The following is a 22,525-nucleotide window of genomic DNA, read 5'->3' as shown; positions in this document are numbered from 1 at the left end:
GGATGTATCAATCACTCAGCTCCCGAATTGCTCCCAGAAACTCCAGCCACCCGTTATTCCTACCAGTTTCCCCTTCCAATCAAGTTTGGCCAGTTTCTCTGTCATAGGGACATGGAGAAGTTCCGTGAAACAGGCCATTCGGCCCATCCAGAAAGTGCTGAAAATATTTAAAATCTCTAATGCAACGTCCTGCACCGGGACCACAGCCCTCCGTACCCTTACCGTCCAGTTACCTATCCAAACTCCTCTTAAATAGTGAAATTGAGCTGGCAGGAACCACTTGTGCTGTCACGACCATTTCAGTGAAGAGATTTTCCACATGTTCCCCGTGACTTTTCACTTTCCCCACTTACCAATGACCTCTGGTTGTCATCCTACCCAACCTCATTTCAAAAAGCCTGCTTGTATTTACCCTATGTATACCCTCATAATATTCTATGCCTCTAACAAATCCTCAAAGCACTGTATAATTTCCTTATTTACGTTTAGAGCCTTGTTTAGGTGCATAAGATGATGAGGGGCATTGATCATGTGGATAGGCAGAGGCTTTTTCCCAGGGCTGAAGGGGACAGAGTTTTAGGTTGCTTGAAAATGTGTACCAAGGGGATGTCAGGGGTAAGTTTTTCCACACACAGAGTGGAATGCACTGCCAGCGTCGGTGGTGGAGGTGGATACAATAGGTTCTTTTAACAGGCTCTTAGACAGGTACATGGAGCTTAGAAAAATTGAGGGCTCTGCGTTGGGGAAATTCCAGGCAGTTTCCAGAGTAGGTTACATGGTTGGCACAACTTTGTGGGCTGAAGGGTCTGTAATATGTTGTAGATTTCTCTGTTCTATGTTAAACAGCGATACAGAGAAACATAGAAAACCTACAGCACAATACAGACCCCTTGGCCCACAAAGTTGTGCTGTACATGTCCCTCCCTTAGAAATTCTTAGGCTTAGCTATAGCCCTCTATTTTACTAAGCTCCATGTACCAATCTAAAAGCCTCTTAAAAGACCCTATCATATCTTCTTCCTCCACTGTTGCCGTCAGCCCATTCCACACAGTCACTACTCTCTGAGTAAAAAATTTACCCCTGATATCTCCTCTGTACCTACTCCCCAGAACCTTAAACCTGTGTCCTCTTGTGGCAACCATTTCAGCCCTGGGAAAAAAGCCTCTGACTATCCACATGATCAATTCCTCTCATCAGCTTGTACACCTCTATTAGGTCATCTTCACTCCAAGGAGAAAAGGCCGAGTTCACTCAGCCTATTCTCATAAGGCAGGGGTGTCAAACTCATTGTAGGTCACGGGCCGGATTGAGCAAAATGCAGCTTCATGCGGGCCGGATCAGTCGGACGCGTGCGAACGCAGCTTTCGTTGCCTCCGTTTTTTCAGCCTGCTCTCATGTGTCTCAGTCTCTGCTATAACTACAAAGTGTTTCACTTTACAAATTCCATTTCTTATGAAGAAGACTGCCGAATAAACACTAAAAACCCTGAAAACCTGGTACCTGAATAAACTCAGCATTAGCCATATCATACACCATAGGCGCTTCGATTACTGGGGCCAGCTTTAATAGTAATTAGATATTATCTCGCGGGCCAAAGATAATTCCACCGTGGGCCGGATTTGGCCCGCGGGCCTTGAGTTTGACATATATTTCATAAGGCATGCTCTCCAATCCAGGCAACATCCTTGTAAATCTCCTCTGCACCCTTTCTATGGTTTCCACATCCTTCCTGTAGTGAGGTGACCAGAACTGAGCACAGTACTCCAAGTAGGGTCTGACCAGAGTCCTATATAGCTGTAACATTTCCTCTCGGCTCCTAAATTCAATCCCACGATTGATGAAGGCCAATACACCATATGCCTTCTTAACCACAGAGACAACCTGTGCAGCTGCTTTGAGCGTCCTATGGACTCGGACCCCAAGATCCCTCTGATCCTCCACACTGCCAAGAGTCTTACCATTAATACTATATCCTGCCATCATATTGGACCTGAAAAAATGAATCACTTCACACTTTTCTGGGTTGAACTCCATCTACCACTTCTCAGCCCAGTTTGTATCCTATCAATGTCCCGCTGTAACCTCTGACAGCCCTCCACACTATCCACAACACCTCCAACCTTTGTGTCATCAGCAAACTTACTAACCCATTCCTCCACCATCATCCAGGTCATTTATAAAAATCACTAAGAGTAAGAGTCGAAACAGATACCTGAGTTACTCCACTGGTCACCGACCTCCATGCAGAATATGACTCATCTACAACCACTCTTTGCCTTGTGTCATTCATTGTAATACGTTGTAGACTTCTATGTTCTATGTTAAACAGCGAAAAATCATTGTCTGTTCTTCAGTCCTTTGGTACCTCCCCCTGTCACCAAGGATGATTTAATTGTCTCTGCTCGGGCCCCAACAATTTCTGCACTTGCCTCCCATAGATTCCGAGGGAGCACCTTGTCATACTTTGGAGATTTATCCACCCTAATCTGCCTCAGGATAGCAAACATCTCCTTTTATCTATACAGGGTCCACAATTTTAATGCCACTTTCCCACACTCACATAGACCCTGTGTCCATATCCTGAGTAAATGGAGATGAAAAAGATATTTAACATCTCCCCCATCTGCTTTGGTTCCACACGTGGATTGCCATTCCGGTCTTCCAGAGGACCAACTTTGTGCCTTGCAATCTCTTGGGTCTTAATCTATCTCTAGAATCCCTGAGGATTATCCTTCATCTTTTCTGTGAGGGCAACCTCATTCATGCCTTCTTTTATCCATCCTGATTTATTTCTTATGTGTTCTCTTGCATTCCTTAAACTCCTTAAAAACCTACCTGATATCCCTGTTATGCAACTCCATTTTGTGCTTCACCAGGCTCTCAATATCTCTTGAAATCCAAGGTTCTCTACAGTTTCTATCTTTACCTTTTATTCTGACAAGCACATACCCACTTTGTACTTTCAAAATTTCACTTTGAAGGACTCCCATTTACCAAGCACACCTTTGCCATAAAGCAGCCTGTCCCAGTCCACAGTTGCCAGATCCTAGTGTCATAATTCCTATGTTGATCCATGCCCTCAACACATCCACCTTTCCTACAATGCTCCTTGTATTGAGATATACAGGGTTCAGCATATTCACTGCATCATGCTCAATGTTTTTCATTCCTGACCTTGTCTGAGGTTTGAACAACACCTGTCTACACAACACCTCCACTATCTGTTCTGTTATTCAGGCTCCTATTCCCCCTGAGACTTTAGTTTAAACATCCATCCCCTACCCCCACCTCCCACCATGCATCATTAACACCCCTTTGGCTTTCCTATCCCAGATCAATAAAAAGGAGGTGTATACAGGCAAATAGGAACAAATGGGGTACAGGAAATTCAAGTGAACACTTATGAAAGAAATAAAAGAAGGTATGAGGTTGTCCCAGCAGACAAGGTGAAGGAGAATCCGGGGGGATTTTGCAAATACGTTAAGAGCAAAAAGATTGCAAGGGAAAAAAATATAATCCTCCGGAAGTTCAGAATGGTAATCCATATGAAGAGACAAAATATATGGGGGAGATTTTCGATTTTTTTGCATTTGTATTTACTCAGGAGATGGACACAGTCTATAGAAGTGACTGAAGAAACCAGCATCAACTCCATGGACCCTGTACAGATCACAGAGGTGGAGATGTTTGCCGTCTGAAGGCAAATTACCATGGATAAATCCCCAGGGTCTGACAAGTTGTTCCCTGGGACTCTGTGGAAGACAAGTACAGAAATTGTCAGGGCTCAAGCACAGATATTTGAATCATCCTTAGTGACGGGTGAGGTACTGGAGCATTGGAGGACAGCCAATGTTGTTCTGCTGTTCCAGAAAGGCTCTAAAAATAAACGAGAAAATTGTACATTGGTGACCTTGACATCAGTAATAGGAAAGTTATTGGAACGTATGTGCAGGAACCGGATAGATAAGTATTTGGATAGATGTGGACAGATTAAGGATAGATAGCATAGCTTTGTGCATGGTAGGTCATGTCTAACCAATCTTATAGAGTCTCTCAAGGAAGTTATCAGGAAAGTGGATGAAGGCAAGGCAGTGGATGTTGCCTACTTGGACTTTAGCAAGGCACTTGACAAAGTCTTATATGGGGGTGAGTCAGAAAGGTTCAGTTACTCAGCATTCAAGTTAAGATAGTAAATTGGATGAGACACTGTCTTTGGGAGAAGCCAGAGTGTGGTAGCAGATGGTTGCCTCTCTGACTGGAGGCTTGTGCCGAGTGGTGTGCCAGAGGGATCAGTGCTGGATCTGTTGTTGTTTGTCATCTATATCAGTAATCTGGATGATAACATGGTTAGCTGAATCAGCAAATTTGTGGATGACACCAAGACTGGGGGTGTAGTGGACAGCGAGGAAGACTGTCATGGCTTGCCGTGTGATCTGGACCAGCTCGGAAAAATGGGTTGAGAAACGGAAAATGGAATTTAATGGAGACAAGTGTGAGGTGTTGTATTTGGTAGGACCTATGTCTTACACAGTGACTGGTAGGGCTCTGAGGAGTGCTCCAGACGAAAGTGATTTGGGAATACAGGTCCATAATTCACTGAAAATGGTGTCACAGTTCAATGGGAATAGAAAGAAAGATTTTGCCACATTGGCCTTCATAAACCAAAGTACTGAGTACAGTAGACGGATGTTATGTTGACATTGGTGAGGCCTAATTTGGAGTATTGTGTGCAGTTTTGGTCACCAATCTACAGGAAGGTGTAAAAGAGGTTAAAAGAGTTGAGAGAAAATTCACAAGGATGTTGCCAGGTCTGGAGGACTTGGGTTATAAGGAGCGATTGAACAGGTCTGTGCTTTATTCCTTGAAACGGAGAAGATTGAGGGGAGATTTGATAAAGGTATACCAAAATTATGAGGGGTATAAATAGGGTAAATACAAGCTGGCTTTTACCACTGAGATGGGGTGGGACTACAACTAGAGGCCATGGGTTAAGGGTGAAAGGTGAAACGTTAAGGGGAACATGAGGGGAAACTTCTTCACGCAGACTGTCATCCGGGTGTGGAATGAGCCAACAGCCCAACTGGTGCATGCAAGCTCGATTTCAACATTTAAGAGGTTTGTATAGGTACCTGGAGGCCAGGTGTACAGGAGTGGGCAGTTTATATAGTTCAACACAAACTGGATGGGCCAAAAAGTCTGTTTCTGTGTTGTACTTTTCTATGACTGTGACAAGAACCTGAAATAATACTAATATTTACTCTAATTCCTTTCAACAGCTGTGCAGACCAACCATACATCTGAGTAGGAGATATTTACATGGCATTAAAACTGTGGCACTTTAAATTAAAAGTACATTAAAAAAAATCCCAGCTGCACTTTGACAAGGCTATTTGTGTGAGAGTGTTTCAGTTACTGTGGGGCCAGGCACCCATACAGCTCAGTGGGAACAGGGAATAATACCAATGGAGAGAGTCAAACTGAGCCAGGGCACAGATTGGAGATGGCAGAAATGCCCCATTCTTATAGAGACAGGAAGGGCTGGTCATTCCAGATACCAGCACTGTGCCCAGTTAGAAGATGATTTCTCTCTCCAACTTGGGTTGAACTTCACTGTAACAGTGTGATTATCCGATCACACGTGAGCAACTAAAATGATCTCGTCTGAAATGTTGTACTTCACCCATTGATGGATTTTGTAAATTTTTTTACAGGTTAAAAATGACAAGGAGTTTGTCTACGGGAATCTCAAACACAACACACCAGTTTCGCTGTCTCTGTCTAGATATTTAAGCAGTGGAACAAGGGATTCAATCAACCATCCTTCCTGCTCAGACTGTGGGGAGGGATTCACTCAGTCATCTGACCGACTGGCACGCCTGTTATTTTACAAGGGGAGAGGCCATTCACCTGCTCAGACAGTGGGAATGGATTCAGTCGGACATCTCAACTGAAGGTACATCAGCAAGTTCACACTGGGACAAGGCCATTCACCTGTTCTGTGGGTGAGAAGGGATTCAGTCGGTCATCCCACTTGTGGACACACCAGACAGTTCACATTGGTCTGGTCATCTGCTGAATCTGTGGGGAAGGATTCTCTCGGTCATCTGACCTAATGGCTCAGCAACGAGTTCACACCGGGGAGTGGCCATTCACCTGCTCGGACTGTGGGAAGAGATTCACTGAATCATCTAAATTGAAGGTACATCAACGAGTTCACACCGGGGAGAGGCCATTCACCTGCTCAGACTGTGGGAAGGGATTCACTCGATCATCTCACCTACTGCAACATCAGTTAGTTCACACTGCAGAGAGGGATTTCACCTGCTCAGATTGTGGGAAGAGATTCAGTCACTCTTCCACCCTACAGAGACACCAGTCAGTTCACACCAGGGAGAGGCCGTTCACCTGCTCAGTCTGTGGGAAGAGATTCACTCAGTCATTCCACCTGCAGAGACACCAGCAAGTTCACACTAGGGAAAAGCCTTTCACCTGCTCAGACTGTGGGAAGGGATTCACTCGGTCATCTCACCTACTGCGACATCAGTTAGTTCACACTGCAGAGAGGGATTTCACCTGCTCAGATTGTGGGAAGAGATTCACTCGCTCTTCCACTCTGCAGAGACACCAGTCAGTTCACACCAGGGAGAGGCCGTTCACCTGCTCAGACTGTGGAAAGGGATTCACTCGGTCATCTGATCTGCTGACTCACGAGCGAGTTCACACCGGGGAGAGGCCATTCACCTGCTTTGAATGTGAGAAGGGATTTGCTCGGTCATCTGATCTACTGAGTCACCAGCGAGTTCACACTGGGGAGAGACCATTCACCTGCTTAGTCTGTGGGAAGGGGTTCCATCAATCATCCAACCTTCATAGACACCAGTTAGTTCACACTGGGGTGAAGCCGTTCACCTGCTCAGACTGTGGGAAGGGATTCACTCAGTCATCCAATCTACAAAGACACCAGCAAGTTCACTTTGGGTAAAGGACGATCTCCTGCTGAGACACTGGGAAGAGTTTTTCTCATCCATCTCCATCAAATGTGCGTCATTGGGTTCACACTGGGGAGAGGCTGTTTACCTGCTGTGAATGTGGAAAGGGATTCACTCAGTAATCTAACCTTGTGACACACTACTGGGTTCACACTGGGGAGAAAGTTTCAATAAGCTTCATGCTGGATATTTGTCCATCACCGTTGCAGAATGTAATTTCGAGAGTGACTGTCGGTACTGAACTCTGCAATTATTGCTGTTGCTCACCACATCCAGTTCTGCACCCTGGTCACTGGGCATGGGAGGAGTTCCTTCTGCTGTACATTCACCTTTAATGGGACTGGATCTGAGACAAATAAATCAGTTCTATTTTAAACTCTGTCTCCGGTACTTAGTGCATTTATAACACACCTAGTGTACAGTAGAGAGTCAACTCAGCCCAGCTGGAACCTGCCAGTGATTCAGTCCCATGACAGTCTATTTAAATCCTCCCCTTTTGTTCATCTCTCACTCTCACTCTGGTGATGGGTACAAATAGTCATCATCTGTGGGTGAAGAGGTTTTCCTTGAATTTTCTGCAAACTGAAGAAGTCGAGCTGATTGCAGTTCTGTCTGAAATGTTCTTCGCCCCTCAAATCTCTGGGCTGAGGAAGAATGACATTGGTAGTTAACCTCCTTAATCACAACTAATTTCCACATTACGGGTCATTTTCCCTGCTTCTAAAGGGTTGTTAGAGAACATCAATGTCCTCTAAAGTCTGAAAACAGAATGGGAAACCATCACTTGTATGTTCAATTGAGCAGGGTCAGACACCAGAGGCAGGTCTGCACAAGGCAGAGTTTGGGGCTCTGAGCAATGGTCGGGGTACAAACGTATGATGAGGAGAAGGGTATCAGCAGCGGGGTGTGGCAACAAATGTCAGAGTAACAATATTTGGAAGCTGATTGACAGAGACAATCAGTTGATTGTCTGACTGATGACACAAACAATGCCTGTGGTGAGGTTCTCCACAGGTTGAGGAACATGTGTGTGTTGGGAATGGTTTTGTCTATTGAGGGAGTTGTTCCTGTTTGTTTATCCTGCAATATGATATCTGGATGGTTATTATGGACTGTCCTATTTGAAATAATGTATTGATTATCATATAATTTGTATGATCTTGACTCTAAAACTGGGTCAGGCTTGAATTTATGGTGCCTTTATTCAGTTATGGAGGGCATTCATGAGTTTTTATTTTTAAACAATGTTTTGGTGAATGGTATTTGCCACTTGATTGTACCTTTGTAAGTAATCAGATTGAGTTAAACTGCTGTAGGATCCTGGAATGTGTTGGATTGTGTCTGGTTTCTCTTGGCATTTTCTGCACTTACTGCCTTGTTTGTTTGTATTTCATGTATTTTCGTTTTTTTTCCCCTTTTGTTAAACACCTTGTCCTGTATTTCTGCAAGAAACCCCTGGGTTTCTGGGACGAGGTCTCCAACACTCAGTCAGGTGCATGGTGCTTCCTTGTCACCATCTCATTTGCTCAGATCGTTGAGATGTCTCCCATGGAAGGTCATACTCATTCCACTGGTTAATGTTTTCTTCCAGAGTGGTGATTTATTTTTCTGGTTTGGCCTCTCATTTAAGTTTTCTGGTCTGTATTTCTTATCACGATTGCATATACACACATGGAGTGCTGAATCCTGTTCATTTTTGATGAAAATATATACTTAGAAGTTTTATCTGACTGTTGTCTGATTTTTTTCATGTGTGTTGTTCCTCTTCCTCCTTGTATCCAAGGTAGTGTTAATCTAAATGTATCACTCCTGATGAAGGGTTTCAGCCCGAAACGTCGTCACTACCTCCTCCCATAGATGCTGTCTGGCCTGCTGAGTTCTGCCAGCATTTTGTGTTTTTATTTATTTCCAGCATCTGCAGATTCACCCGTATCTGAGTGTGAATAGACTTTTCTAAAGTTCTTATTTATCTTTGTAAATTCTACTGATTGAAATGGGACCAAGATATTTTTATTAAAAAATGTCAATGTCGGTATTGATGAAAGTGTTTATTGCCTTTGTTGTATTTGTTAACTATTGAGCTCTGTTTGGCAGAATTTTTAAGTCTTGAACTACATTCTGTCAAAGGGTTTCCCTATTTCGCACTACTTTCTATTGTCTTTGCATGTTGGTATTCCAGATATTTGGGTATCAAGAGTCTCGATAAAGGGTCTTGGCCCGAAATGTCGATTCCCATCCATAGATGTTGCCTAACATGCTGAGCTCCTCCAGCAGTTTGTGTGTAGATCTCTAGATTTCCAGCATCTGCGGGTCCTCTTGTTTCACAGATAATTACCGGTATATGTTTCTTGAAAGAACAAGCTGGTAGTGGCTGTGTTGGTAAAATATTAAATAAAATCATTAGAAAGAGGTGGCATAGTGTTGGCAGGTGTAGAATCTGTGGGTAGAATAAAGGAACTGCAAATGTAAAAAAAAAGTCCCTAATGGGAATTGTATAGAGACCTCCAAACAGTAGTAAGTATGTGGTCCACAAATTACAATGGGAGATAGAAAATGCGTGCCAAAAGGGCAATGTTACAATAGTCATGGGGGACTGTCATGCAGGTGATTAGGAAAATTAGGATGGTGTTGGTTTCAAGAGGAGGAATTCCTAGAATGCCCACAGGATGCTTTTTGAGCAGCTCGTGGTTGAGCCTACTTGGGGATCAGCTATTTTGGATTGGGTGTTGTAATGATCTGGAAATTCTCAGGGCACTTAAGTTCAAAGAACACTTAGGGGCAAGTGATCTTAATGTGATGAAATTTACCCTGACATAAGAGAAGGAGACGTTAAAGTCAGATGTGTATTCAGAGAATTAGAGAGACTTCAGAGAAAAAATGGTCAACATTGATTTGAGAAGAACGCAGGCAAGGATGAAAACAGAGCAGCAACGGCTGGAATTTCTGGAAGTAATTCAGAAGGCACAGGATATACACAGTGGCATGCAGAACTTTGGGCATCCCTGGTCAAAATTTCTGTTACTGTGAATAGTTAAGAGCGTAAAAGATGACCTGATTTCCAGAAGGCATAACGTTAAAGATGACACATCTCTTTAATGGTTTAAGCAAGATTGCTTTTCTAATTTCCATCTTTTACAGTTTCAAAATAACAAAAAAGGAAAAGGGCCAGAAGCAAATGTTTGGGAACCCTCATGGTCAGTACTTAGTAACACCCACTTTAGCGAGTTTCATAGTGTGTAAGTGCTTTCTGTGGCCAGCTAAGTGTCTTTCAATTCGTTTTCGTGAATTTCTGGGTTCAGTCATTAGCAGCAAAACACTGACAGCAGAAATTACAGATCAGAATATTATAAGAGTCACAGAGCCCAGCAGTACCAAAACAGGCCCTTTGGCCCTTCTAGTCAATGCTGACCTGTTTTTTGTTGTTACTGCCTGGTTCCAACTATCTGCCCCAGAGCCTACATACACCTCCCATCCATGTTCTCACTCAAATTCTCTTTCATGTCTAAATCGAACCCACATCCAACACTTCCACTGGCAGCTCATTCCACTCTGACCAAACTGTGAGTGAAGAATTCCCCTTCAGGTTCCCCGAAAATAATTCACTTTCACCATGAACTGATGTCCAATGTCAGGGTGAGAGGGCAGACAGTAAGGGCAGGGGTTGGTCAAGTGCGGAGAGGGAAACAGAGCGGAGAATTTATACATAATATCTTCCAGAAAAACTAATTGTTTGAACTTACTGGCTGTAAACCTACTATCCATGCCCTGTACGTTCTCAACCTAATTTTTGATCTAGATGACAAGTAGCAATGTTCAAAGTTCAAATTACATTTCATTATCAGCGTACACATTTGTCACCACATACGACCCTGAGATTTTTTTTCCTACAGGAACACTTGGCAAATCTATAGAGTAGTAACAGGATGACACAATGAAAGATCAAGTAGAGCATAGAATTCAACAAACTGTGCAAATGCAAATATAATTAAATATCAATGAATAATGAAAGGGGAACCTCACTAGGCTGGACCTTGAGTCCAATAAACAGCCTCCCACCATCACTCTCTGCTTCCTACCATCAAGCCAACTGTGCATCCAGTGAGCCAGCTCTCCCTGGATCCCATGTGATCTAACTTTCCACAGCAACTTCCCATGCTGAACCTTAGCAGAGGCCTCATTGATGCCCGTATAGGCCTCGATCCTGGGACAGAGGTGTCACCAGGATCAGAGATTTAAGCAGAGGATGAAGAGGTTTAGAGGGATCTGAGTGTAACCCCTGGGTCGCCTCAGGCATCGCTCAAACTCGTCCTAGTCTAGGGGGAGCAGCCTTCGGCCCCGCCAAACTGGGTAATCAGCTGGTGTGGATGCTGTGTGATGTCCCCGCCTCGCCCAAAAAACAGACAGTACACCTTATGCGATTAAATGAGTACAATTCATAAAGATTACTATAACTAAGCGATTACTAACGATGCGGTTATATATGAAGAAGAAAAAAAAAGAAAAGGCGCCAAACTTATCAAAGTCCAAACCACTTCGTGCACAACCGTTGGAGCTCAATTACTGAAGTCTTCTGGCATTCGATCCCCTCCGACTTCCTCGACCTGCCTCCTGGGACCACCCACTCCACACTCCTCTGTCTCTGTCTCCTCGCCTCAACGAAAACCTTGGGCCGGGGACCCCCGCTCGGGGTCCGTTCTGTCACCCAGCTTCCAGCATCCCGTCCTCTCTCTCACTCCATCGCGCCGACTCCCCAAAATCCCTGCCAACAATCAGTTTACAGTCCCAAACAAGCTTCCAGCACTTATCATAACAAAGACGCTAGCATTCCTACTATTAACACAGGCGCCAGCATTCCTACTTTTAACAAAACAAAGGCGCCATTTTGATTATATACACAGTAACAAAGGAAAAGAAGAAACCCCCTTTACACTCTCCCCCCACCAAATAAAAGTCATGTCCTCATGACTATTAGATAACTCGTCACCTTTCCTGCCAACACACCGTAACCCAAGCACAAGCAGTGACATCTCCCCACACAGTAAACCTCATGCTCTGTTTCTTAGGCGCTATATAGGCCAACTATCTGGGCGTTCCCTAACCCTTCTGAGACCTCCGTACCCCCCTCACCTAAACCCTTAGGCTAGGACATAGCTGGGGATACCTTGGGTCCACTACCAACTCCTCTTTCAACCTCTCACTCATGCCCCACTCTGCACACAGCTAACCCTCCCCACTACACCTGACTCAGTGGAAGAAGGGCCAAAGGTCTCTTCCTCAATCGAGGGAAAGTCAGCAAAAGGTAGCATGTACCACACATCCAGCACATCAGTCTTCGAATCCGTATTCTTCCTCATTTCTTTGATCGGTAGCTGCTGTTTGATCTTCTCCAAACGGAAACACGTGGCCTGCAGTCTCTTCAGCCTCCTGCAATTGAAATTATCATCTTCTCTGGCCCCTGGCTCAGCAGTTCTGACTCCCGCATCCCGGCCATCTCAATCTGGAATACAGTTACTCCAACAGCTTCTTCCACCCCGACCTGAAAAGCAGCAGTTAAAGATTGGTCACCCTCCAGTTCAGTATTCACTGCACTTCTCTCCAGCTTTTTTTCTCCTCATGACTTCTTCCAGATCAACCTTCAGGTTTTGCACTTCATTTGAACTGTCGATGGTCATCTTCAGGTTCCCTTCAAGCTACCGCTTCCCCCTTCCGAGATTTGTCCGCAATTTCTTCACCTCCGCAAACTCCCTTCTCCAGGCTCTCAGTTTGCTGTGGCCCTCAGTCAAACAACTTTCTTCGTTCTCTCCAACTTGTAAGTCTTTCAAATGGTTCCAGATCACTCTCTCCGGTCTCTCAGTCTCCATTTCCAACTTGATTCCGTAGAGACAGACAGACACGAGCTGCGACCTTCGCCAGCCCTGGCACATGTCCAGAAAACACTTTAACTCTGTAGTTCTCAGCTGCTCCTGCAATGCCCTCACTTCATATTCTCCTGAGGCAAATCCAAATACCAAGAGATCATCCACATACGTCAAAATTCCAAACGCCTCCACACCCCCATGGTCTTCCACATGCCCTGCAGGAAGGTTGCAAGGGCTCCGGAGATACCCTGTGGTATCTTTTCGGACCGGAAGACTCCTAGGGAACTTATAACCGCCGTCTTCTCCTTGTCGGCCTCACTCATCGGGATCTGGCAACATCCACTCCTCAGATCCAGCACCTTAAACCTCTTCGCACCACTCAGATAGGCCATCGCCTCTACGGCCCAATATAATCCACACACATGCTGCCTACGTCTGCCACGGCTGTAGGGGCCAGTCGCCGCAACCTCTGCCTCACCGAGGTGTCTTCAGCAGTCAACTCCCCTCCCTGGTGGTATTTCGCAGCGTCCACTAAGAGGGTCTCACCCTCAGATACTCCTCCAGGCCATACCACCACCGGCTCTTGTTTGAATTCGGTATCAGCTCAATGCTGCTACACACGTCCGCACAAGCAGCTCGAAACTCTGGGTGCATCGATAATGCCTCCAAACAGCTCTCACCCGCCTCCTCCGGGCAGGCCCCCAAGCGCACCAACAGGATATTGGTTCTCTCCAGAACCGAAACGCTGCCCGTCTCAACAGTGTCCGGACACATCAGCATTAACGATTCACGAACCTCAGTCACCTCCACATTTGCCTCTAAGAACTCCATTTTCACTGACCAACAACCGTCGTCTTTATAATCACCGGCACTGGTACCCCAAATCTCCAGTGCCGTCAATGTCGTCAAGGGTAAAGGCTTCCAAAAACGGTTATAAAACAAACTGTACAGCAACTTAACCGGTGCCCCAGTGCCGAGGATGGCTTTAACTTGACTTCCATCCATCCGTAACAACACCTGAGTGCGTGGTCCCTCTAAGCCTTCAGGAATAGGGTCTGTTCCTTGCAGGAATTCCTTGGTACATTGCTGGGAACGTGCTCCCCCAGAGACCCCAAGCCGTTCCCCCACTAAGTTTCCCGACACCTCTCGGATCAACGGAACAACTGATCCCCTTGACAGATCCCCCTGGCTCCGCAAGCAATTTATCTGCCCTCCTAACCAAAAGCGATACCCTAAAAACTTCCCACCAATCTCCTGCCACGGATATGATAAGCCCCCCAGCTGCGGTATTTGACTTCCAGTCGAACCACACGCATTTTCCCACACTTTCCCAGAACTGGCAGCTGTCACTTAGAGGTAATTGCGCCCGACAGTTCTAACAACGCTACCAGCCCGCCTACTCAAACTTTCAACCAATCCCTGTCGCTTTCCCTCAGCCAAGCACTGCCACTCACCTAACAACTGAGAGGTCTGCTCCGCCCCTTTAGGGCTGGACATTATTCCAACAACCGGGCGGAGCCCACCGTAGCTGAAACATCCCAACCTGCCACTCCTCACTCTCCAAACAGTACGGACAACCCATGGTACCACCACCATTTCGTCAGCGCTAGTCGGAACTCGAACAACGACCTCCGGGCTACCAACAGCAGCCACCCCACCCAACACACATGCAGTGATAACCGGCAATCGCACACCCACAAAGGCACACCAGCTCTTCGCCGCAGACATAATTTAAAGAGGGCGATCACACAGCTTCCACACAAATCAATCCCGGACGAACACCCCACAATGTAACCCCTGGGTCGCCTCAGGCATCGCTCAGCTCGTTCTCGTCTAGGGGGAGCAGCCTTCGGCCCCGCCAAACTGGGTAATCAGCTGGTGTGGGTGCTGTGTGATGTCCCCACCTCGCCCAAAAAACAGACAGTACACCTTATGCGATTAAATGAGTACAATTTATAAAGATTACTATAACTAAGCGATTACTAACGATACAGTATATATGAAGAAGAAAAAAAAGAAAAGGCGCCAAACTTATCAAAGTCCAAACCACTTCGTGCACAATCGTTGGAGCTCAATTACTGAAGTCTTCTGGCCACCATTCGATCCCCTCCGACTTCCTCGACCCGCCTCCTGGGACCCCCACGGTGGTCGACCAGACGCTCCACACTCCTCTGTCTCTGTCTCCTCTCATCACCGAAAACTTTGGGCCGGGGACCCCCCCCCCCCCGCTCGGGGTCCGTTCTGTCGCCCATCTTCCAGCATCCCGTCCTCTCTCTCTCTCTCTCTCTCACTCCATCGCGCCGACTCCCCAAAATCCCCGCCAACAATCAGTTTACAGTCCCAAACAAGCTTCCAGCACTTATCATAACAAAGACGCTAGCATTCCTACTATTAACACAGGCGCCAGCATTCCTACTTTTAACAAAACAAAGACGCCATTTTGATTACATACACAGTAACAAAGAAAAAGAAACCCCCCGTTACACTGGTCTAGCATCGCTTCTGGATACCGACTCCATTAATAACGACTCCCGACTCTGCCTCCGCATCCGTGTTCTGCACTTGGGTTCATCCACCGCCACGCCCGAGTAACACTCTTGCCTCGCTTTCACTCTTTCTATATCTGAACAACTTTTGATACCTGATATTTTTGTCAAACTTACCTTAATTTTTAATCTTGTCTCTCCAGTGTGTTTTATTAGTTGTCACCTGTTGGTTATGTAAACGCTTTCCAATCCTCTAACTTCCCACTATTTTCTTGCTATATTATATGACCCCACCTTTGCTTTGATCAAATACAGGAGAAAATCTGTGGATGCTGGAAATCCAAGCAACAGATACACAAAACACTGGAGAAAACTAGGAGGCCAGGCAGCATATAAGGGAAATAGTAAACAGTCGACGTTTCCGGCCAAGACCCTTCATCAGGACTGGGGAAAAATAAAGATGAGACGTCAGAGGAACAAGTGTGGGGGTAAAAGGGGTGGAAGAAGTGGTAAGTGATAGGTGAAACTGGGAGGGGGGAGTAGTGAAGGATAAAACTCCTTAGGATAGAATTTCCTTCACGATTCTCGAAAGATCATTGCTAATGCCTCCACATTTCTACAGATGCCTCTTTCAGATCTCTGGGGTGTACATCATCTGGTCCAGGTGACCTATTTACCTTCAGACCATCTCTTTCCCAAGAATCTTCTTCCGAGTATCGTGACTTTACACATTCTAACCACTGACATCTGGGACTTCCATATTCCTGTCAGCATCTTCGACAGATAAGAGTGATGTACAAGACTTATTCGGTTCACCTGCCATCACCTTGCACTCCCACCACATTACTACCTCTCCAGCATCATTTTTCAGTGGTTTGATATCCACTTCCGCCTCTCTTTTACACTATATGTACCTGAAGAAAAATTTGGTATCCTCTTTATTACTGGCTAGCTCACCTATGTATTCCAACTTTTCCTTAATTATTTTAGTTGCATTGTGTTGGTTTTTAAAAGCTTCCCAATCCACTAACTTCCTAGTAATTTTTGCTCTATGCCTTTTCGTTGTTTTTTATGCTGTCTCTGGTTTCTCTTATCTGCCAAGGTTTTGTCACCCTACCTTTATAATTCTACTTCCTCTTTGTGATGTGTAAATCCCGTGCCTTCCGAATTGCTTCCAGAAATTTCAACCACTGCTGCTTGGTTTTCATCCGTACCCAAGTACTTTACAAATCACTTTTGACCAATTTTTATTTTACGCCTCTCTAATTCTCTTTATTCCACATCTGATTTTAGCTTCTCCTTCTTTAATGTCAGGGTGAATTTGATCATATTAAGATCACTTGTCTTTAAAAGTTCTTTCAACTTCAGTGACCTAATTAATTCAGGTTCATTACAACACCCAATCCAGAATAGCTGATCCCCATCTGGGCTCAACCATTAGCTGCTCTAAAAAAACATCTTGTAGGGATTCAAGGAATTCCTCCTCTGAGACCAACACCATCCTAATTTTCCTAATCACCTGGATGACAATCCCCCATGACTATTGTAACATTGCCCTTTTGGTACGCATTTTCCATCTCCCAGTGTAACTTGTGGACCACATACTTACTACTGTTTGGAGGTCTCTATACAATTCCCATCAGGGTTTTTTTTTTACATTTGCAGTTCTTTAATTCTACCCACAGATTCTGCACTTTCCAACCCTATGCCACCTCTTTCTAATGATTGTATTTAATATTTTACCAACAAAGCCACACAAACCCACTATTAGCTTGTTCTTGGCTTGTTCTTACAATAAACAGGTAGGTATCTGGGAAACAAGAGGACCTGCAAACACAAAGTGCACTGAGGATGCTGTGGTCAAATCAAGACGTACAAACAAGCTGGATGAACTCAGCAGGTCGAGCAGCATCCGTTGAAAGAAGCAGTCAAAAAGAGGACCTGCAGATGTTAGAAATCTGAGAACATCACACAAAGTGCTGGAGGAGCTCAGCATGTCAGGCAGCATCTATGGATGGGAATCAACATTTTGGGCCAAGACCATTCATCGGGGCTCTTGATTCCCACGTATGTGGAAAACCAACAAGAATAGAAAGTAGTGGAAATAGAAAAACCCTTTGACAAAATTTAGTTCAAGGCTTAAAAAAACTGCAAAACAGAGCTCAATACTTAACAAATACAACAGAGGCAATACGAACTTTCATCAATACCGACATTAACTTTTTTTATAAAAATATATTTGTCCCATTTCAATCAGTAAAATTTACAAAGATAAATAAGAACTTCAGAAAAGACTATTGGCACTCAAACCCACTAGAATGACACTACCTTGGACAGAAGGAGGAAGAGAAATAACACACATGAAAAAAAAAATCACACAAGAGTCAGATAAAACTAAGTATATATTTTCATCAAAAATGAACAGGATTCAGTACTCCATGTGTGTATATGCAATTGTGATAAGTAACACAGACCAGGAAACTTCAATGTGAGGCCCACTCAGAAAAATTAATTATCACTATGGAAGGAAACATCAACCACTGGAATGAGAATGACTCTCCATGGGAGACATCCCAATGATCTGAGCAGACGAGATGGTGACAATGAAGCATCGAGCACCTGACAGAGAGTTGGAGACCTCTTCCCAGAAACAGAGGGGCCCCTTGCAGAAATACAGGACAAAGTAGTTAACAAAAGAAAGAAAAAAAATCAGAAATACATTAAATACAACAAACAAGGCAGTAAGTACAGAAAATGCCAAGAGAAACCAGACACAATCCAATACATTCCAGGATCCTGCAGTAGTTTAACTCAATCTGATTACTTACAAAGCTACAAACAACTGGCAAATATCATTCACCAAAATCTTGCTTTAAAATACCAACTCACGAATGCCCTCCATCACTTCATAAAGGCACCATAAATTCCAGCCTGATACAGTTTTAGAGTCAAAATCTTACAAATTATATGATAATCAATACATTATTTCACAAAGGACAATCTATAATAAACTTCTGGATATAACATTACAAGATAAACAAGCAGGAACAACTGCTTCAATAGATAAAACTTTTCCCAACACACACATGTTCTTCGACCAGCAGAGCACCTCACCACAGGTGTTGCTTGTGCCATCAGTCAGACAAACAAAAGATTTTCTCTGTCAATCAGCTTCCAAATGTTTCCACTCTGTCATTTGTAGCCACGTCCCGCTGCTGATTCCCTTCTCCTCATCATACGTTCTTACCCCGACCATCCTCCAGTACACCAAACTCTGCCCTGTGCGGACCCGCCTCCGGTTTCTGACCTTGCTCAGTTGAACATCCAATTAATGGTTTCCATTCTGATTTCAGTCTTTAGAGGAGAGTGGTGTTTTATAACAACCCTGTAGAAGCAGGGAAAATGACCCATAATGTGGAATGTGCCCTGAATAAGGAGGTTAACTACCAATGTCATTCTCTATCAGCGCAGAGATTTGAGGGGTGAAGAACATGTCAAGCAGAACTGCAGTCAGCTCAACTTCTTCAGTCTGCAGAAAATAAAACGGAAACCTCTTCACCTAGAGTGGTGACTGTTTGGAACCCATCACCACAGGGAGAGAGAGAGAGAGAGATGAACAACAGGGTAGGATGTAAAAGGACTGTCTGGAGCAGGATCTCTGGCAGGGTCCAGCAGACCTGAGTTGAGTCTCTACTGTACACAAGGTGTGTTATAAATTCACTAAGTACCGGAAACCAAGTTTAAAATAGAGCTGATTTATTTGTCTCAGATGCAGAAGATTAAGCTCCAGTCCCATTAAAGGTGAATGTGCAGCAGAAGAAACTCCCCCCAAGTCCAGTGACCAGGGTGCAGAACTGGGTGTGGTGAGCAGCAGCAATAATTGCAGAGTTCAGCACCGACAGTCACTCTCGAAATTACATTCTGCAACGGTGATGGACAAATATCCAGCATGAAGCTTATTGAAACTTTCTCCCCAGTGTGAACCCGGTAGTGTGTCACAAGGATAGATTACTGTGTGAATCCCTTCCCACATTCACAGCAGGTGAACGGCCTCTCCACAGTGTGAACTCAATGATGCACATTTGGTGGAGATTACTGAGAGAATCTTTTCCCAAAGCCTGATTGGCCTCTACCCAGTGTGAACTTGCTGCTGTCTGAGTAGATAAGCTGACTGAATGAATCACTTCCCAAACTCACAGCAGATGAACGGCCTCTCCCCAGTGTGAACTTGCTGGTGTCTCAGTAGATGAGATGACCGAGTGAATCCCTTCCCACAGTCTGAGCAGGTGAACAGCCTCTCCCCAGTGTGAACTCGTTGGTGAATCTGTAGGGTGGACGACTGAGAGAAAGTCTTCCCACAGACTGAGCAGGTGAAAAGCCTCTCCCTTGCATGAACTGACTGGTGCCTCCGTAGGTGAAATAATAAAGTGAATCCTTTCCCACAGTCTGAGCAGGTGAACGACTTCTCCCCAGTGTGAAATCGCTGGTGTCTATGAAGGTTGGATGATCGATGGAATCCCTTCCCACAGACTGAGCACGTGAATGGTCTCTCCCCAGTGTGAACTGACTGGTGTGCCAGCAGATCAGATGACCGAGCAAATCCTTTCCCACATTCACAGCAGGTGAACGGCCTCTCCCCAGTGTGAACTCGCTGGTGTATCAGTAGATCAGATGACCGAGCGAATCCCCTCCCACATTCACAGCAGGTGAACGGCCTTTCCCCAGTGTGAACTCGCTGGTGTGCCAGCAGATCACATGACCGAGTGAATCCCTTCCCACAGTCTGAGCAAATGAATGGCCATACTCCAGTGTGAACTGACTGGTGTGCCAATAGGGAGGATGATCGAGTGAATCCTTTCCCACACACTGAGCAGGTGAAAGGCCACTGCCCAGTGTGAACTGACTGGTGTGCCAATAGGGAGGATGACTGAGTGAATCCCTTCCCACAGTCTGAGCAGGTGAATGGCCTCTCTCCAGTGTGAACTCGCTGATGTTCCTTCAGTTTAGATGAGCATGTGAATCCCTTCCCGCAGTCTGAGCAGGTGAACGGCCGCTCCCCAGTGTGAACTCGCTGGTGTGCCATTCGGTCAGATATGGCCTAGTGAATCCTTCCCCACAATTTCAACAGATGACCAGCCTCTGCTCAATGTGAACTCAATGTGTCCACAGCTGGAATGATCGTCTGAATCCCTTCTCACACACAGAACAGGTGAATAGCCTTGTCCCAGTGTGAACTTGCTGACGTACCTTTAGTTGAGATGAACGAGTGATTCCATTCCCAGTCTGAACAGCTGAATGTTACCTGTGTAAAATAACGGGCATGCCAATCGGTCAGATGATAGAGTGAATCCCTTCCCACAGTCTGAGCAGGAAGGATGATTGAGGGAATCCCTTGCTCCAATTCTTAAATATCTGGACAGAGACAGCAAGACTGCTTTGAATTCCCATAGGCAATTTCCTTGTCATTTTTAACCTGTAAATAGATTTACAAAATCCATCAGTGGGTGAAGGACAACATTTCAGATGAGATCACATTAGTTACCAAGGTGTGATCTGACATCACACTGTTACAGTGAGGTTCAACCCAAGTTGCAGAAAGAAATCATCTTGTAACTGGGCACATGGTTGGTGTCTGGAATGACCATCAAATTCTCTGATACTCTTCCAGTCTCTATAAGAATGGGACATTTCTACCTTCTCCAATCTGTGAATTGGCTCAGTTTGACTCTCTCCATTGGTGTTATTCCCTGTTCCCACTGAGCTGCATGGGAGCCTGGCCCCACAGTAACTGAAACACTCTCATGCAAATACCCTTTGTTGATGTGCAGCTGGGATTTTATTTTATGTACTGTTAACTTAAAGTACCACAGTTTTAACGCCACGTAAATATCTCCTGCTCAGGTGTATGGTTGGTCTGCACAGCTGTTAAAAGAAATTAGAGTGAATATTAGTATTGTTTAAGATTCTTGTCACAGTCATAGAAAGATTCAGACACATTGGCCCATCTCGTTAGTGCTAAGCTATTTATGCTTTCCACTCCCATACCCCTACCATCCAGGTACCTATACCAACCTCTAACACGTTGTAATCGTGCTCGCATGCACCACTTGTGCTGGCTGCTCATTCCACACCTGGATGACCATCTCAGTGAACAAGTTTTCCCTCTTGATCCACTTAACAGTTCACCTTTCACCCTTAATCCATGGCGTCTGGTTGTGGTCCCACCCCATCTCAGTGGAAAAATCCGGCTTGCATTTACCCCATCTATGACCCTCAAAACTGTGGAATACCTCCATCAGATCTCCCCTCACTCTTCTACTTTCCAAGGAATAAAGTCCAGTCCAGTTCAATGTTTCCTTCTAACCCAAGCCCTCCAGACCTGACAACATCCTTGTAAATTTTCTCTGAACTCTTTCAACCTCTTTTACATCTTTCCTGTAGGTTGGTGACCAAAACTGCACAAAATATTCCAAATTAGGCCTCACCAACGTCAACATAACATCCATCTATTGTTGATAGTACTTTAGTTCATGAAGGCCAGTGGGCCAAAATCTTTCTCTCTATACCTTTTGAACTGTGACACCACTTTCAGTGAAATATAGACCGGTATTCCCAGATTCCTTTCCTCTACAACACTTCTCAGTTCCCGACCAATCACTGTGTAAGACCTACCCTAATAGGTCCTGCCAAAGTGCAACACCTCACACTTGTCTGCATTAAGTTCCATTTTCCATTTCTCAAACCATCTTTCCAGCTGGTCCAGTTGGCACTGCAAGCCATGATAGTCTGCTCACAGTCCGCTAAACTCCCGGACTTGGTGTGATCCACATATTTGCTGATCCAGCTAACCATACTATCATCCAGATTACTGATATAGATGACAAACAACAACAGATCCAGTACTGATCCCTGTGCCACACCACTAGTCACAGGCCTCCATTCAGATAGGCAACCATCTGCTACCACACTCTGGCTTCTCCCAAAGACAGTGTCTCATCCAATTTACTATCTCATCTTGAATGCTGAATGTCTGAAACTTCTTGACCAACCTCCAATGTGAGACTTTGCCAAGTGGCTTGCTAAAGTCCATGTAGACAACATCAGCAGCCTTGCCTTCATCCACTTTCCTGATAACTTCCTCAAGAGACTCTATAAGATTGGTTAGACATGTCCTACCCTGCACAAAGCTATG

The 22,525-nt window shown here is 44.9% G+C and overlaps 1 protein-coding gene and 1 pseudogene across 1 annotated transcript; one reads left to right on the top strand and one right to left on the bottom strand.

Annotated features, from left to right (window-relative positions):
- The first annotated feature begins 5,929 nt into the window (after nucleotides 1–5,929).
- LOC140721822 (uncharacterized) lies at nucleotides 5,930–9,024 on the top strand. Its single transcript, XM_073036633.1, has one exon. The coding sequence runs from the start codon at nucleotides 6,113–6,115 to the stop codon at nucleotides 6,980–6,982; it is 870 nt and encodes a 289-aa protein (XP_072892734.1). The 5' UTR covers nucleotides 5,930–6,112; the 3' UTR covers nucleotides 6,983–9,024.
- Nucleotides 9,025–18,981: 9,957 nt separating this feature from the next.
- On the bottom strand, nucleotides 18,982–20,498 carry LOC140721821 (uncharacterized; annotated as a pseudogene).
- Nucleotides 20,499–22,525: the final 2,027 nt, after the last annotated feature.

The sequence above is a fragment of the Hemitrygon akajei genome, unplaced genomic scaffold (genome assembly GCF_048418815.1).
Source record: "Hemitrygon akajei unplaced genomic scaffold, sHemAka1.3 Scf000062, whole genome shotgun sequence".
In the NCBI taxonomy this organism is placed as follows: Eukaryota; Metazoa; Chordata; class Chondrichthyes; order Myliobatiformes; family Dasyatidae; genus Hemitrygon; species Hemitrygon akajei.
Note: the sequence above shows the minus strand (reverse complement) of the source record. Positions and strands in the feature narration are given on the sequence as shown.